The following is an 18,031-nucleotide window of genomic DNA, read 5'->3' on the forward strand; positions in this document are numbered from 1 at the left end:
TTTCATCTCATCTCGCCTCATTTAAATTATAAACAAACAAGGCCTGATCTTATAAAATGAAATTTACAAGTTAATGTGACTTGATATGATGTATAAATTTTTTTTTATTATATGTTAGATCTAACATATCACATATTAAACCATGTCAGTTTATAAACTTCTTTGTATAAAAGCTAGTTGTAAATCTAGCAATTCTCATCTTCTTATAATGTTTCTTCTAACATCTTTCATTCTAGTCAATGATTTCTAGTCAATGGTAAACATATTAACCTCTTTCTTTAAAAGGAAAACTTATCTATCTTGAATTACTATAAATGTGCACGTGCCATATTTAATTTTTATTATGCTTATAATACAAAAATATTATAAGCATAATTTGATGTATAAAAAAAGTATATATGAAAAATATATAACAAAACATTTCTAATTATTTTAACACTAATTCAGCCCCTAAAGATTTTTATGAATCTGCCACTGCTTCGCCAATCATATATACCATGTTTCTCCATGATCCGCTATGCTCAGATGAATCCATTTCTCTTCTAGAAAAAATTTACACAACCTTCTATTATTCACACAACTTCAGCACACTACACTTTTTTTAATTTTTATTTTTTTTAGCAAATATTTAATATATGAATAATGAATAGAAGAATTGAATTATTGAATTATTTTAAAAAAAATAAACTCAAAAAATATTTAAAAAAAATATAAAAAGATTTAAAAAAATATGGTGTACGGAGGTTAGGGAGGTTGTGTAGTATTGCTCATTAAGAAAAAAAAGCCTCATTTTGAAAACAAAAGCTTGCTCGGTTTGGATATATAAAACTATCTCATCTCATCATTATAACTTTCTCAAACTCTCATACAAAATATAATAAACAATTCAACTTTTTTAAATTTCAAAATAAAAATAATATTAAAAAATTATGTTCTAACAACATTTTATTTGTTGTTAGAACATAATTTTTTGCCCTAAACTATTTTTTGTTGAAGCTCTAAACTATTTTTTGCCCTCTCTTTTATTTGTTGGTCAAGGCATATATATATATATATATATATATATATATATATATATTCTACTGATCATGACCAGTCACTACAAGAAATTTGACTTTTAAGAACGAAATTTGTTAGGGACGAATTAAATTTCGTCCCTAAAAGTCATTTTTGGAGACGAAATTAAAAATGCCTGAGCTACTAAATTCGTTCAAACGGAAAAATATCCATTCGAACAAGATATTTTGTGACGAACAAAATCGTCTCAAAAAAAGAAAACCGTTCGAACGGAAAAAATAGATTTAAACATGGAATTAATGCCCGTTCGAACAGTATATAATCTGTTCGAATAATAATATTGGCGGGAAATTAATTTATTTTTCCTGGGAAAAGTTAATAACCGTTCGAACTTAAACTTCATTGTTCAAACGAACATTTTTTCAATTAATTTTTTTATTAGTATGGATTTGTGCATATATTTTTTCCATTAAGGTAATAAATATTTTTTCCATTAATTTGTTTTCATTTTCAAAATATAAAAATGTGTATATATTATATGTTATGAATTGCGGTGAGTTAAAATATTTATAAATTCATAAATATATTTTATGTAATTAACTTCAATAGTGATTTATTTTATGTTAAATTTATATAAATATAAATCTAAAGATAGTATCATTTTTTATATTATCATGAACGGCAAGTAAAATGAAAAAAATAAACAAAATAGTAAATACGAAAAATAAAAACCATACATTAATTATATCTCAAATATATAATGTTCAATACAACATAAAAAAGTAAAATAATAACTAAAACGATCATTGGGTCCTTAGTATCTCAACATCCTCTTGTAACATTTTAATAGATCCTTCCAGATCTTTAAACTTGTCCATGATAGGCTTAACGAACTTCACAAACAGAGTTCGTACCCGATCCAAAGTAGCCTCAGGAGGCTGTCTCTCAACAGCGGCAGTACTACTAGAAGCTGGATCTGTGGGAGGATCACTAGGCTGCTCTGGTGCAGTCTTCCGCAAGTGCCCACTGCTCTTGCTGAATGTGATCTTGTTAAGGGGCCCCATCTGTAGCTACCTCCGCTCAGTGGCCAACGCTGTAACCCCCGATCGGAGTAGGAGGTTAGATATCAACAGTGCAAATGGTAGACTACCTCCACTAGAAAAGCGTAACTCCGATCTGATGCGGAGGAATAAATATAATGCCAGATCAATGGGATCCCCCGTGCTATTCGCAGCAAAAATCTAGCTTGATCGATCCCAAAATCAGTCTTGTGTTTTTTCGGATCAATGTTATAGCCAACAATCAAATTAAGCATTCTGAAAAATCCTATACAATCGGCCTGTCGGATCACCTTGCTCCCATCATATAGAGGAGCCGATGGATCTCACACTAGCTGACGCACCTGATCATCTGTGAGACCATCATCAGGTAGATCCTCATCCTCACTACCATCCGAAGTAGCATCCGAATCTACATTCGGGGCTAGCGTGGAGGATGCGGCCGGTGTGTCGGAATCAGATGGTGCAACCGCTGGTCCCCGTGTAGCCGCAGCAGGATATGCGTCGGCTATATAGGGAATGTCAAGGAACTCAGCAATAATGCGGGGAGAGAAATTAATACTCACTCCTCGGACTGATATGGTGTAGAACAGAGCATCAGCGCTAAGTTCTCTCATGGCACTGTAGAACTCATCGACCATCTCTGGATATGCAGTCCCCCGCTGCTCACAGATCGGTATCCATCCCCGTTCTGTGAAGATGGACTGTATGCTCCGTCCCTCCCATGAAAGATCAGAGAAGTCAAACAAAATGACTGATGCTTGACAAGTGTAGGCCTCGTCTCCGGAGCATGAGCTGCTGATCCACTACTTTGGCTGGGCTGATCTCTCGCACGTTTTCTTCCGTTGGATGCCATTGATATATTGTTTAACCATAATGAAAGTAAGAATATAATTAACCATAATATTTAAATTATATTATTGAAGAATTATAGTATATTGAACTGAATTGAAATAATTCGTTTGAACAGAACATAGTCTGTTCGAACTAGAAAACTCTATTCGAATGGACTATTATGTTTATTCGAATAGAGTTTCTTTGTTCATTTGAACGAATTTATTTTGTTCGAACAGAAATAATGCCGTTTGGCAACTAAGCGTTCGAACGGACTAGAGTTTGTTCGAACGAAAGAAGCCAAACAGCCATGGCTGAGTCGACTCAGCCCCGAACTGAAAAACTTCCTATCTAGATGTTATCCTTTGTTTTAATCGGTAGAAATGATTAAGGAGTGAAGCCCAATCATTTATACCGATTATTTTGATGTTATTTCTACGAAATACACCAAAATGGGTGAATTTCGGATTCGAAATCCATACCCCCCAAACACATCTCATTCGTGCAAAAAACTACACAATAGAGATGGAGAGTTGACCCATACCTCTTAGAAGTTCAAATGTGGGGTTCCTACAGCGGTTGAGTGGCGGTTTTCATGGCGGAGTTAAGGGGTGAACTTGGAGGCTCTCGGTGGTTGCTGGTTCGAATGAGAGAGTTTTGTTTCATTGTATTCGAACTAGGTCTATAATGACCGTGGCGTCTCGTTTGAACTGGATAAATATCCGTTCGAACGGTTATTATATTAATATATTTATAATTATATTACTAATAGTAATATATAATAATAATAATATTACAAAGTACAAAAGTATAAAAATGAAACTAATAATAGTATTATAATACTTTTAATTAATATATTTAGTATATTATTTTTAAATATATTGTTTCTATTATACTAAGTACATACTAAGAGCATTAACATTGGATTCATCATTTTCATCTTCAAAATTTGATAAAAAGTACATATTTTTCATAAACTCAAAACCTCCCTATCCATAACCCTACATTGAATTAGCCATTGGATTCATCAAAATAATAATATAATATGGTTTTTTTAATAATAATATTTTTAATTTATTTTTTTCATATTTTACAATTATACTAACTATATTTTAATTAATAATTTAATTTGATACTTAAGTTATTGTTTCCCAACTTAAATATATTGTGGCTCAAAATTGGGAAACAATAATTTAAGTAAATAAAATAATAGTTATAGAGTGTGAATAGTGAGTCTTCAAATTTGAAGATGAATTAGAATGCACAAATTCGTCAAAATTTCAGATTTTAATGTTTGGTGAATCCAATGCAGTGATTTTAAACATGATTTCATCAAATTTTGAAGATTGAACTCATTTGATGAGTCCAATACCAATGCTCTAAGTACTTAGTATAATTACAATGGCTGAATTATATAGGTACTATATATAAGTTATGATAACTATACTCCTATAGTCTATATAATATTATAACACTAACTATAATTACTAGTTATATAACTGCAGTGTAAGTATTATTATATATAGTTACTATATAGCTATAGTAGTTATTAACTATAGTAGTTATACGTTATATAGCTACTACGGTGTACGTATTATATATAGTTACTATATAACTATAACTATTATAAGTTGTAATAACTATACAAGCTAATATAATTAATATAAATATAGATATAGTGGATATTAGCTATATAGCTACTACAATGTAAGTATTATATAGTTACTATATAGTTATAGCTATTATAAGTTATGATAACTATACAACTTAATATAATTAATATATATATAGTAGCTATTAGTTATATAGCTACTACAATGTAAGTATTATAAGTTATAATAACTATACAAGTTAAAATAATTAATATATATAGTAGTTATTAGTTATATAGCTACTACAGTGTAAGTATTATAAGTTTTGATAACTATACAAGTTATCATAAGTATTATAGTCAAAATAGTTACTATAGCTACTTTAGTACAAGTATTATAAGTTATGATAACTATACAAGTTATCGTAACTATAGTAACTAGTTACTAGTTACTATTATAAGTTACTATAACTATAGTTATTATATTTTATATCACAAGATAGTAAGTTATATAATATATAGTGCAAAATTAGAAGATCAAAAGTATATATATATATATATATATATATATATATATTAATAAGTACTATATATTAATTGTTAGTATATAGTATAAATATTTTATTAACTATTAGACTTGTAGTACATTATATATTATCAATTATAATATAAAATAGTTGGTAAAATATATAGTTATTATATAGTATATAATATTAAAATATTTTGTGATTGGTTCGAACCCAAAAACGTCATGTTCGAACGGTGTTATTTCGTGGAATGTATGAGGATATGACTGAGATGTTAGGCGATCTGGGGGCAAGACTATTTGGGATGAGAGATGGAGAAGGAACATCTGCACAATCATTTGAGAGTAATGATAATTTTACAAGACTGTGGGAGGATGCACAAAGAAAGTTGTACGATGGGTGCACTCGTCATAGCAAGTTGTATTTTACGGTGATGTTGCTTCATATTAAGTCTATTTGTCGTATTTCTGCCAAGGTCATCGACATGTTGCTAGAATTATTTAAATAGGCTCTTCCTCAGGATAACGTAGTACCCCGTAATTTGAGACGGTCTTTCCGAGACAAATTTGAGATGAAATTTTTTCGTCTCCAAATCTAATTTGGGACGAAAATTGTGTTTTTTGAGACAAATTTTTTTGTCTCAAAAAACACAATCTGTTGTAGTGAGTAGCGCTAGGGGTGTAAATTTAAACCGGAAAACCGGACCAGACCGGTTGGTCTGGAACCGGTTCCTATATTATGAAAACCGGCCGGAACCGGTCCCAGTTTTGGTTCCGTAGTTTCCGGAACCGGACCGGACCGAACCGGACCGGTTGGAAAAAATATATCTATAAAAATTAATTTTATATATTATACAAAATATTTATATATATAAGTTTTATATATAATATATAATTATATATTAAATTTTTGTATATAATATATAATTATATATCATATATGAAATAATTTCATATTATAATTTATAAATTATAACATAAAATGTTAATCTTAAATATGAACATTTGTAATTTGTTTGATCATATATTATTAATATAATTATATATAAGATAATGTTATTATAATTTATAAAATAAAAGTTTAATCTTAAAGATAAAAATTTAATTGATCATCTGCTTTAAACATAATATATATTAAATTATTAATAATATTTTATCATAAGAAGTAATACTTTTTTATATATTTTTTACATTTTAAAAAAATCAGGAAACCGGACTGGATCGGACCGGAAACTGGTAAAACCGGATGTACCGGTTTAGGAGGGTAACCGAGACGTAATCGGTTTTGAAAAATAAAAAACCGGTACGTACCGGTTCGGTCCTAGATTTTGTCCAAAATCGGACTGGACCGGACCAGTTACACCCCTACTGTAGCGCTAATTGATGAAGCTAAAATAGTCTGAAACTTAGGGTATAATAAGTGGTTGGAAAATTAACTAGAAATTATTCAACCGATATTATAGAATTGTAAAGCATTAAAAGTTCCATTAACCTAAAGTATTATGCATGTTAACCCACAACCATCACACACACACACATATGGATATTGTAGACAGAGGCTAGAGCAAGATGATCAGTAAGAAAGTACAGATAAATATATCATGATACAGAAAACATTTAGAACATATCAGAGATGGTGGGAAGCTTGATTTCTCCCTTGTTGGAGAGGGGAATGGTAAAGTTTCCAATAATGGGGAGGTCTATGGTGAGACCCAAATCCAACACATAGTCTATGTCCCAGTCTGCAGCAATGTCCGTTGCCAAGTTCACCAATATACTGTGTGGCACCTTCACTGGCACCTCCAACAACGTCGTGTCGCTCGCCTTCAGTGACCCTGGGTCTGGCATCGTCCCTGATGCAATCACCCTGATGATCCACACGTACATGATCCAAATCACAAAACATTATATATATGCCATCGATCCCAAGAAGGGAAATATATATTGCATGCGTAAAAATGATTAATAGATTAAACTTTCTATGGAATTCAGTGGATAATTAAGAAGAAAGCAAGCAAACGAAAAACAACCCAAAAAAGCTAGGGATCAGAAGATAGGAGAAATAAGATGGATGGATGAAACCTGCCAGCACTCTTGAGGACGTAAGAGATCTCGCAGATGGGAAGGGCAAGTCCGTAGGGGTTGTTGACAGACACCTTAGCAAGATAATCCACCGAGTCAAGGCTGACGCGTTTGAAATCAACGTCAGTGATGGTGGCCTCTGGCTTCTTTATGTTCGCCAACTTCTCTGCCACGAAGTTCTTGGCCTGGTCTAGCAGCTGCGACATTTCGGATCAATTAACGAAGGGATTCAGAGAGAATTTGATGCAAGATCCAGCCCGAAAGTCTTGTTGCACGACGTTAATAATATTATATACACATCGCAAAATAGATGTATACGCAGGGGCGTCTCATACAAAGTGTGGCCTAAGGCAACCATTTTAAAATGAATTTTGCTATTTGAAGACATTTACATGATATATAGCTAGGACACCATCCATATAGCAAATGTCTAACATATAGCATTTACATTGGACACCATCCATGTGATTGCAATCACATGATGATCATATAATTTTTGCACGCGATTCTTTATTGTTAGTATTCAAGATTATCATAAGTCTGTGTCTTACCTTAGAAGGATTGAAATTTCCAGGTTGAGACAATTTTCTGTCTACCCAAACATGGGCTAGGTCTAGTTTCATCTTAATTAAGATAGATATGTGAAATATTTTAGCTACAAAGAGATTACACAATTAAAGATATTTAATTTGTATGTGCATGTGCATGAGTGAAGCATAAAATATGGTGTAATTAATTTATAAGTATATTGTTTTTGTTCTTGTTCTTTTATATATATATATATGTACTATACATATACTTGCTTGCATACAAATAATAGTCGTTACATACATTAATATGACAACTTCTTATTGTTTTAATTAATATCATGATCTTAGCGGATACTACAATGAGAATTATATGCTCTAAGTACATGACATGATTAATGTGGTATATACTTTTCTTGTATAAGAATGAATTATATATAGTACTTATAAATGAATATATATTTATATATATAATTAAGTATATATGAGTTATATATATACTTATACGGTACGTTAATAAGTTATTTTTTGTTATTGTAATTTAATTAATTACTATAAAGTATAAAGTATATATATATATATATATATAGAGAGAGAGAGAGAGAGAGAGATATCTTAATATATAAAAAAACTAACTTTTCCGAAAGCATGCATGCATATTTTGCGTTTGAAGCGACGTCGGATCAGAGTTATTTTGCACATGCATAGATGACCATTTTGTGCAGTAAGAAAACAAATATTTTAAGGTAATTATTAATACAATGTCGAGGCCGGGCTGTATGCTTAATTTGCCACTTTAATTTCTGTTGTTGATTGTCCTTTGAAAACATTTAATTTCTAATTGTAAATTAATTAATATTATGGCAGATCGAGAGCATTATCGAGATCCATTATATGTAGTACTCATACTCTTTCAAAAGAAACTATTAAAAATAGTAATCCTGATGATGATGACCACGATGATGATGATGATTATTTATATTCATAAAATTAGAAACATATAAATACAGTACTATTCATGAAAGACAGCTTCAAAAGAGGGGAGCCGGGAAAAACAAAACTGACCTCCATTGATAATAAAAATGGATGACCTTGAGCTAGCAGAAACAAGGGAAGAAAACCCCCAAGAAACTCTGTACTCAATGTTTTCTCCAGGAATGAAACATAGCCTTCTTTTATGGTTGATCTTTTGGCTCCTCCTACTCGATCCTGTTGTGTTGTGATAACTGAAATCACCCTGCCTTTTATAAATAAATAAATAAATAAAAATTCATACAAATCTTAAATAGATAAATTTCGCCTTAAGTTTTTGTAAAAACATAAACCCCATCTTACAAAAGTGAAAGAAAAAATATTCTTTATTAGTGTGATATTTTTTTACTATCTCGGCAAGTTTATATAAAATTTGTTTATTTAAGACTTATACTCAATATTTAAATAATAATAATGAAAAAAAAAAGAAAAAAAGTAGAAGAAGAAGAAAAAGATAGCAATGTTTGCTCTCACCACGTCGACTTTCCTTCCGCAAAATCAATAGCCTAATGTTTCCACATGCTGATGCCACGTGTGGAAAATTTTGCATTTCACATTTTTATTCTACCATTATTCATTAAGCATTAAGTTTTTTTTTTCTTTTTAAATTAATGGATGATACAAGAGTGACAATTGGTAAAAGCGACACATGTTATGCAGTGAAATAAAAATAAGATAAAGTAATAAGATAATAATGTGGTCCTTAGCATTACCTATTAAACAATTCTCTCTTTTGTCTTCAAGTTTGGACATCCACATCTATAATTTGTCGTTTCTTTAGGAATCATGACATCGTCCTTAAAGCTTTTAATGGAATAGCATACACATGTATGGACCAATGCTTTTGATTGGATTCTTTCCATCTAGATCAAAAGCAAACTTGAACCGAACCAAAAGTTGGAAAATCAAGAGATTTAATACCGAAATCGACAGACAGAGAACCAGATCTTGAATTCGGTTTGGTTTTGCAGATTTTTTAAACCCTATTATAAGTACCAACTGAGGTCCCATTAAGATGTTGAGTTGAATTCTTTATGAATAGTAGTGAGTTGAGATGGTGGAGTGAGTTTTGTAAGGCGCCCTACCTAAAATAAGTTTAAGATGTGTTTGGATGTTAAGATCAGTTTAGATATATTTATAAAAAGTTAAAAAAAAGGTTGTGAGTCCCGCGTACAAAGAGGTATTGAGTTGAAAAAGATTGTGGGTCTCACGTATAAAGAGATTTTGAGTTGAGATGAGTTAAGTAATTTGACAGTTGAATGTTTGGATGTTAGAGACAGTTTAAAATTAGATTGAACTGAATTGATATGAGTTAATCTAAATTCCAAACGGAGCCTTAGTATCCAAACGTCAAGATCCTTTGGACCAAACGGCATAAGGCCTGGTTTCCAAATGAAAGACCAAGTTTGAACTTCCCACCACTAAATAAATAAATAAATAACTTACTATTCAAACTTGTTCATGAGAAATATCCCGAATCCATCTCTAGAAGATGGAAACTTTAGTGGGATCTACAATTAATGTTTCGTGTTAGAGTTCTATATGAGGGAGAACGAACATATATAACTCTAATAACAAATTTTATTAATGAACCCTCAATACTTTGTGTAGGGGTCACAACAGATCATCTTAGTAAGCAAGGGATGTAATATTTGAGAACAATAACTCCCACAAGCCTGACGGTATGGATGGTAAATTTTATAAGCTGTGTTTTGTATGCGATTATAATATGCTTATTTTGTTGCTATGAATTGCTAAAAAAAAAAAAAAAAAAAAAAAAAAAAAAAAAAAAAAAAAAAAAAAAACCCAACCTAATCTATTGTCGCCACAACTTGTGTTGTGGCATCTTTGGATCTTGATCCATTCAAGATCCATAGAGGTTAAGATACAAACAGTTGTATGCGAAATCAAATAAATTCGAGGTTTGGCTTGATCTAGTTGTTTTTCTTGGACACGTAGTATCTAAGGATGGTATTGTGACTGATCTTAGTACGATCAAGGTCATAACCTTGGTTGAGGCCACAAATAAGGTTAATAGTTCCTTAGAATTTTTCAAGAATATAAGTAGAGATTATTATCGTATTGACTACAACATGATCCAGTATCGTGCCACTCATTATATACAATAATGCCTCACATAAAATAATTGGGTTTGTTGGGCCTAAGTGAGCAAGGGGATTAGGATTTGGTGTTTTTGAGATGGAAAATTCTATGTTGATAGTGCTGGACTATCTCAAGAAGACATATAAGCACGAATATGAAGATTCTAGGAATTAGAGCGATATTGCACATGCATCAATATTTTGGCCATAACTTTGGCTATGAGTATTGGAATTGCACATATGACTCTAATTCGAAAAGCTCTTTTTGGCGCACACGTCTTTATAATTGGCTATGTCTGGTGGTCTACATTTCGACCTCAAAATCAGCCATTTTCTCATTTGAATCGTCAATTTAAGTTTTTTTTGCCTTTTATGAAAATGTCTCACTTTTACTTTTAGAGATTATTTTGATTTTGACTTGAGCCAGATCCTTTCTAGGATTCTAGTTTATTACATATTTTATTTTTAGACAAAATTGAGATTTGCCTTTGGGCAACATTCTCAAAATCTCGATTTTCCTTAGCTATTTGAACTCGGCATGTCAGTTTCAAAACTAGTTTTTGACTTTTATAAATAAAATTAACCTTATTCTCAGTCTCAATCCTTACTTTCTCTTGATTGATTAGTTGCTAGAATAATTCTTATTTTTCTAGGCATCAGTTGGCATCAGGGCTTTTGCATTTTCCTGGGGTGATTGATTTTCATGACTGGTGGTAGAGGTTGTGTTCTGTGTGGGTAGGTTTCAACTAAGGAAGCCCCCCACTGCAATCGTAATGTACATGATGTGATGATTCTAGATTTGCAAAGGCAGATGGAGAAATTAACACAACATCTAGAGGCACGAAACCTGGAGAGATAGATGTATGATCATGATTCTGACTCCAATTTCAAGAACATGTATCATAATCATGCTCTATTTTAGGAGTACCATGGTAGGAAGGAGTGAGGTGGAGACCTAGGCTTTAGAGTTGATCTACCAAAATTTTCTGGTATTCTGCGAGTTAAGGGCTTCATTGGTTAGTTGCATGAGGTGGAGCATATTTTTTTTTTTTATTACAAGAATATCCCAGATAGTATGAAGGTGATACCGGTTGCCATCAAGTTGAAGGGTCGAACGTCTACTTGGTAGGAGTAGTTGAAGCGGTCTCGCGAGCGACAAGGCAAGGCCAAGATTGGCGATTGAGAGAAGATGAAGAAGAAGATGAATGGTCACTTTTTGCCATTCGGATATACTCAAACCTTGTTTTCGTGACTTTACACCTTAAGGCAGGGAACGAGATTCGTTGATGATTACACTGAGGAGTTCTACGAATTGGTGGCCCAAAATGATCTTTCTAAGACTAAAAAGCAGATGGTGGCACTATATTTGGATGTCTTGTAGCAACCTCAACCCTCACTCTTTGTGGATTGTTTATGAGGCCTATCAGCATGCCCTTATTGTAGAGTACCAGTAGACTAGACAACCCACACCTAGGAGTAATCATAATAGATGGGGAGTCTGTTCACAGGAGACTTGCCCTAGTCTGTAGCCAACTCAAGTCAAGAGTTTGAACACGACTAATATTCTGTGTTTTAGATGAGGGGAAGTTTCATCATCGGGCAACTGATTGTAGAAAGTTTGCTAGTCAGAAGGGCAAAAACCTTATGATTAAAGAGGATGACATGGAGGACGTTGAGGATATCGAAGAACCCATCTATGACAAGGAAGATGATGATGAAGATATTTTGTATGGAGATGGTAACGAGATTCTTGTCGTAAAAAATAGTTTACTAACTCCCAAAGGTGATTAGGGAGAAGACTAGTTGATGACTAATATATTTCACACAACCTATACTATTTCTGACAAGGTGTGCAAACTAATTATCAATAGTGGAAGATGTGAAAACATGGTCTCAGATGAAACAATTCAAAAGCTTCAACTCAAAACATACCATTACCCAAAGTTGTATGAGTTGTCGTGGTTGAAGAAGGGCAATGAGGTCACAGTCGATGGGCTGTGTTTGGTCTCTTTTTTGATTGGCTGAAAGTATTTTGATAACGCATGGTGCAATAAGGTCATTGTATTTTGTTGTTAGGCAGGCTTTGGTAGTATGATCGGAGCGCGATGGCACAAAAATATCTATTCCCTTAACATCAAAGGAAAAAAGCTCATTTTATCACCTCGCAAAGAGGAAGTTATTTCTGTTCCAGAGGCTGAAAATGGAACAAATCATTTGTCTATGGCTAGATTCTGGGAGGAGGTAGAGAAAAAGGGCGTGGTGTATGCCTTGGTGCCCTGTGACGACGTGGCGAAGCTGATCGTGATTTACCACTAAAGGTGCAGCAGATGCTGTCTGAGTTCACAAATTTAATGTGGGAGGATCTTCCCCCTGGCCTTCTACCCATGAGAGATATACAATATCAAATTGATTTGGTGTTAAGTTCTAGCTTACCCAACAGACCAACATATCGCCTTAGCCCCAATGAGTTTGAGGAGTTATAGCACCAAGTAGTGGAATTGTTGGAGAGGGGCTACATCCGTAAGAGCATGAGCTCATGTGCAGTTCCTAGCCTCTTGGTGCCCAAGAAAAACGGTTCGTGGCATATGTGTGTTGATAACAAGACCATTAACAGGATAACAATGAAGTACAAGTTACCAATTCCTCGTCTAGATGCCATGTTGGATCAGTTGTCAAGCTCTAAGGTCTTTTCTAAAATTGACTTTAAGAGTGGGTATCACCAGATCAAGATACGCACTGGAGAAAACTAGAAGACGACATTCAAGACGCAACATGCTCTATACAAGTGGATGGCCATGCCTTTTGGACTGTCCAATGCACCCAGTATGTTCATGAGATTTATGCATCAGATATTGCAGCCGTTTATGGGGAAGTTTTTCATTGCTTACTTCAACGAAATTCTCACCGTAACCAACTCAGTTTGAGAAGTGTTTGCCACTCAGCAGCTCCCCTCAAAGGCGACAGGCCAAAGAGACCCACCATGAGTGCGACGAGCGTAGCGAGAAGCTTTTTTGGGAGCCATTTGAGGAAGAAGTAGTGAAAGTTCAAGGATCTATTTGGCAAATGCAACATATGCTAAAGTTCGAAGACCGAAAGGGAAGAGTAAGTAGACACAAAGGTTGTTCAAGATGAAGGAAAAGACAGAGAGGAGGAAGAAGAAGAAGTGGGGAAACAATTAGGGGAAGTTGAAGCATCAAGGGACACAGGGATTGAAACCAAGGAAGGGATGCCACATGTGAAAAGAAGAAGAGTCATGCCAAACAATTTTTGCATTTCGCACTACAATGGGAGACGTGTGTTAGGTGAATCGATGGGTTACACGCTACGTGATCAAGTGCATCATGAGGTGAACTATCATGCAAAAAGGACAAGTGAGTTGGAGGCATTTGTTTTGAGAAATAAATTCGACTTGAAAAGGGGCTAATGCAAGGAAGAAGAAAATTCTCGCCAACACACGTGACGAGAATTTGCAAAGTAATTATTGGGCCTAAGCTTGTTGGCCTAGCGAGGAAAGAACCTCGAGCAATTAAGGTCTCGACTAGGGGGTTCACCCAAATGAGAGCATTTGAGAGATGGGTAAGAAAAAACACAATGTACCTCCATGGGACCCGCACATCTAAATTCTCACTAAATAGCTCTTTCGTTGTCAACTGACATAAAGCAAAGACCAAGAGGATATGCTAGGGGTGGTAATATGTGATACGACTTGTTAATTCAATACGAAAACGAGACGAAATTAGCGAGTTTGGGTTTGATATTAACGGGTTAGGGTCAAAACGGGTTGACCCGTTAATACACGATTCATTAATGGGTCACTAACGGGTCAATCTGCTTAACCCGTTAATGACCCGTTAGATTTTTTACTCAAAATTACAATTATATTCTTTTTAACTTAAAAACAAAAATACCCTAACCTAACTCTCTCTCTCTCTCTCTCTCTCTCTCAATTCTCAGTTGAGTTAGTTCTCACAAGTCATGACCACCTCCCACACTTTCTTTAGATTGTAATTTTGGTCTTTATTGTTTGGATTGTAATTTTAGATTTATATAGTTAGTTTTATATTTTTGAGAGATATTGTGATTTTAAATTTTATGTGAAATTATGTTAATCAGATCAAATAGATTATTTGGGTCAATTCAACCTATTTACATAAATGGGTTGAAATGGATCGTGTCAATATATTTTTAATGAATTCATAAAGGGTCAAAATAGATCGTATCGTGTCAACCCTTTATTTTAATGGTCGTGTTAGGATTTGAAAATCTGACCTGACATGACACGAACACAACTTGCCAACCCTAGGATATGCATACCAACTCAATCCTGTTAACAATCAAATCATGCACAAAGGGGATTACTGCATGAGTAATGCTAGATACAAGTCGTAAATGTAATAGTCTTGTACAAGCCTTTTGTAAAAATATGAGTCTCATCAAGAAAAATTGAGTTTTTCACACTTTTTTATAATGGGATCCACCTTTTTTTTTTTTTTATAATAAAAAACTTGTACAAAATTTGTGCATTTGGTATTTGTATATATCATTTCTCTTACCGCATACCTTGTAGGCATCATCTCATTAAATGCCTCGGGCACAGGAGGGGTTACCGCATACGCTCACAGGCATTACTGCATTAAATGTTCAAAATCAAGTCATCAAAAGCATTGCCGTGTTAGGTAAGAAGATAAGCACTCAGAGGGACATCGCCATACCATACCTCTCATCACCTATAAACAGAAAGACAAGTGCGTCTTGTAATCTCTCTGCATTCTAAATTCTCAAAACCATTATCACTCATTCTAACTCAAGCATCGGTGGGTTCCCAAATTCCTATACCTCAATCCGTGCTATCCTTACAAGTTAATCATACGACTGAAGACAGGGAGTAATTGCATCAACAGGGTTAAATGTTGATGAAACATGGTAGAGTTGTCTAGTGAGGCATAGACAATGGTAAATGCACTTGGCTGGAGATTTTCTAGTTAAGTTGATGACTGATTTAGGGAATCGGAGAAGCAAATCATTTTAGATTTTGGATGCATATGGCATTGAGGTTGAGTGTTGAACCTCAAGTTGATATAAAGAATAAAGGTGAACCAATATAGAGCGCCATAAAGAATTATAAAGCAAGCACGCAATGGGGAGAAGTTTAAAGTTAGCATGTCTGAGGATGGTGTGTTGAGGATTAGAAATAAACTTTGGCTAATTAAGAAACAAAAGAGTGAGAATTTTTAAAAATCCCTTCTCGTTACATGGTAAACTTGGAGAGTACAAAATGAAATAGGAAGTAAACAAATTCACAGAACAATGTTTGCTTGTCAAAAAGTGAACTTGAGGTTTGCAACTAGTGAAAATGGAACCTCTCTTCCCTCCTTTCACTGTTTTATTTTCCAACAGTTTTCCCTTCCTCCCTTCATTTTCAGCCCCCTCTCTCTCCTACCCAATTTTCGTGCTCGCCACTGAAGATCTCTGAACAAATTTTTAGTTGAAACTCTGACTGAAGTCGCTAGCTCTAGACTGGCTGCCATAGCCGCTAAGTATAGGCCCTGGAAGATTAGAATACCTGTCCCCATCTTGTCTCTTTGTTCGTCTGGCTTCTTTACAGTCGCCCTTTTTATCAGAGTCCTCTTCTGACATAGCATTGTAGAGGGTAGCATTCTTTCTGAATCTATCGAGTCAGGGTTTGTGGATAAGTTGTAACGAGAGATTTCCTAGCTGTACATATGTAAGAAGCAGAAGGGAATGAACATTTCTGCTTCTAGAGTGACTACCAATTCCTCTCAAGCTTGTGAATTAATTGCTTCCTGAAGATAGTTGAAAGCTTTCTTATAATTTACGAAGCCCATAAACCAGAAGTCAAAATTGTCCACTGTAACTATTTCCATGTACTTTTCTGAAGGTTTCTTCACATTCTCGCTTTGATTTACTCTCTCTATCTTCCTCAGTGGAATCAAGACCTGTACCAGATGGATATATATTACTTTCAATATTAGAAAGCATGAGCCAGGGAGCGAGAGACAGAAGAATGAATGATTTTTTTTTTTTTTTTTTGCAAGTTACCTTGTAATGGATCCTTGTCATGTCTCCATCTGGAGAAGAGATTTTCATTGATCTCTCACTGCAAAATGCAACCTTTTCGGTGGAGATAAATAGTAGGCCTGCAATAGGACCAGCTGTAGTTGATAAATAGCATTGGGAAGCCTTCAGCAATTTCTCTCCTTCTTTAACACTGAAGAACCGCTTGAAGACTTTATCCACACCACCTACTCTAAGAATTCTAGCCCCCAAGCTCAACTTCCCCTTCACAGTTTCAGAGATCTTGGGTCCATGTCTCACTGCAGATTCACAACAATTAAAAGAAATCAAATTTCTTGATCTTGTGTTATAGGGGAAAGTAAAACCATTCTATTTATTTTGCCAATTTCTGATATATGCTGCTTTTCCTTCATCTTTCCACCAAGCAAAATGGAGAACAAAAGAAATAATTATAACCACAATTGCTTACCATGCTCTCTGAATCCATGCACAAAACTATGTCCTTTTTTACCAATCTTGTTCTTCCTTTTAGAATCTGCAGCACCTGAAATAACAAGAATATTGCTTCATTATTAAAACAACCTTAATTTTGACTTTTAGTTGATGGATTGAAAGAGAAATTAGACGCATACCCTCGAGTGATGGAATACGGTATTGACAAGCAGAATCAGTCAAGTATCTCTTAGGTGCCCTATCAACTCTGTATGCTGCTGAGCGTATTGGCATTCCAGCGACAAGTTCTTGAAGAGAGATTTTCATGTTTGCCAAGGTGCAAAAGTTCTGATTGGAATAGCTGGTTGTGTGCAGTAGGGATCTCAAATAAGGAAGAAATGATTACTTAGGATGATCAAGTATTCTAGTTTGCAAAGGTATTTAAAGAGTTGGGAAAATGGTGGGTTAATTTCGTTGCATAAGTCAGCTATGGCTCATCCAGAAAAATAAAGGTGCATCCATGCACTCTTTAAAGTTGGTCCTTAAAAGAATATAAAGCATGTATGATTGCTTTTAGAATATATATTAGACATTGTAGAAAAGTCCGACTCCATTGTGAATTCCCTATAAGAGAAATAAAAAGTTTTCTTGCAAGCGAGTTCGCACATCAAACCACATACCGATATTGACATATAAGCCATCCGTTTAATGAAACGGTACGAATTAAAACGGAAATAATTTTTGTAAGACAGAGGAGCTTCTCCTTCTCTTAAAATTTTCTTTCTTTTGTTTTT

The 18,031-nt window shown here is 34.1% G+C and overlaps 2 protein-coding genes across 3 annotated transcripts; both read right to left on the reverse strand.

Annotated features, from left to right (window-relative positions):
• Positions 1-6,489: 6,489 nt before the first annotated feature.
• LOC121268685 (desiccation protectant protein Lea14 homolog) lies at positions 6,490-7,769 on the reverse strand. The gene is made up of 3 exons (XM_041173027.1): positions 7,660-7,769; positions 7,109-7,305; positions 6,490-6,893 (listed from the first exon to the last, which is right to left on the reverse strand). The coding sequence occupies exons 1-3, from the start codon at positions 7,729-7,731 to the stop codon at positions 6,644-6,646; spliced, it is 519 nt and encodes a 172-aa protein (XP_041028961.1). The 5' UTR covers positions 7,732-7,769; the 3' UTR covers positions 6,490-6,643.
• Positions 7,770-16,002: 8,233 nt separating this feature from the next.
• On the reverse strand, positions 16,003-17,835 carry LOC121240647 (GEM-like protein 7). 2 transcript variants are annotated; one of them, XM_041138148.1, is made up of 4 exons: positions 17,438-17,832; positions 17,275-17,349; positions 16,830-17,104; positions 16,003-16,726 (listed from the first exon to the last, which is right to left on the reverse strand). In XM_041138148.1, the coding sequence occupies exons 1-4, from the start codon at positions 17,562-17,564 to the stop codon at positions 16,550-16,552; spliced, it is 654 nt and encodes a 217-aa protein (XP_040994082.1). In that variant the 5' UTR covers positions 17,565-17,832; the 3' UTR covers positions 16,003-16,549. The 2 variants fall into 2 exon arrangements, with proteins under 2 accessions (XP_040994082.1, XP_040994074.1); XM_041138140.1 differs by having other exon boundaries at positions 16,585-17,104; positions 17,438-17,835.
• Positions 17,836-18,031: the final 196 nt, after the last annotated feature.

This window comes from Juglans microcarpa x Juglans regia, chromosome 1D (assembly GCF_004785595.1).
Source record: "Juglans microcarpa x Juglans regia isolate MS1-56 chromosome 1D, Jm3101_v1.0, whole genome shotgun sequence".
NCBI lineage: Eukaryota > Viridiplantae > Streptophyta > Magnoliopsida > Fagales > Juglandaceae > Juglans > Juglans microcarpa x Juglans regia.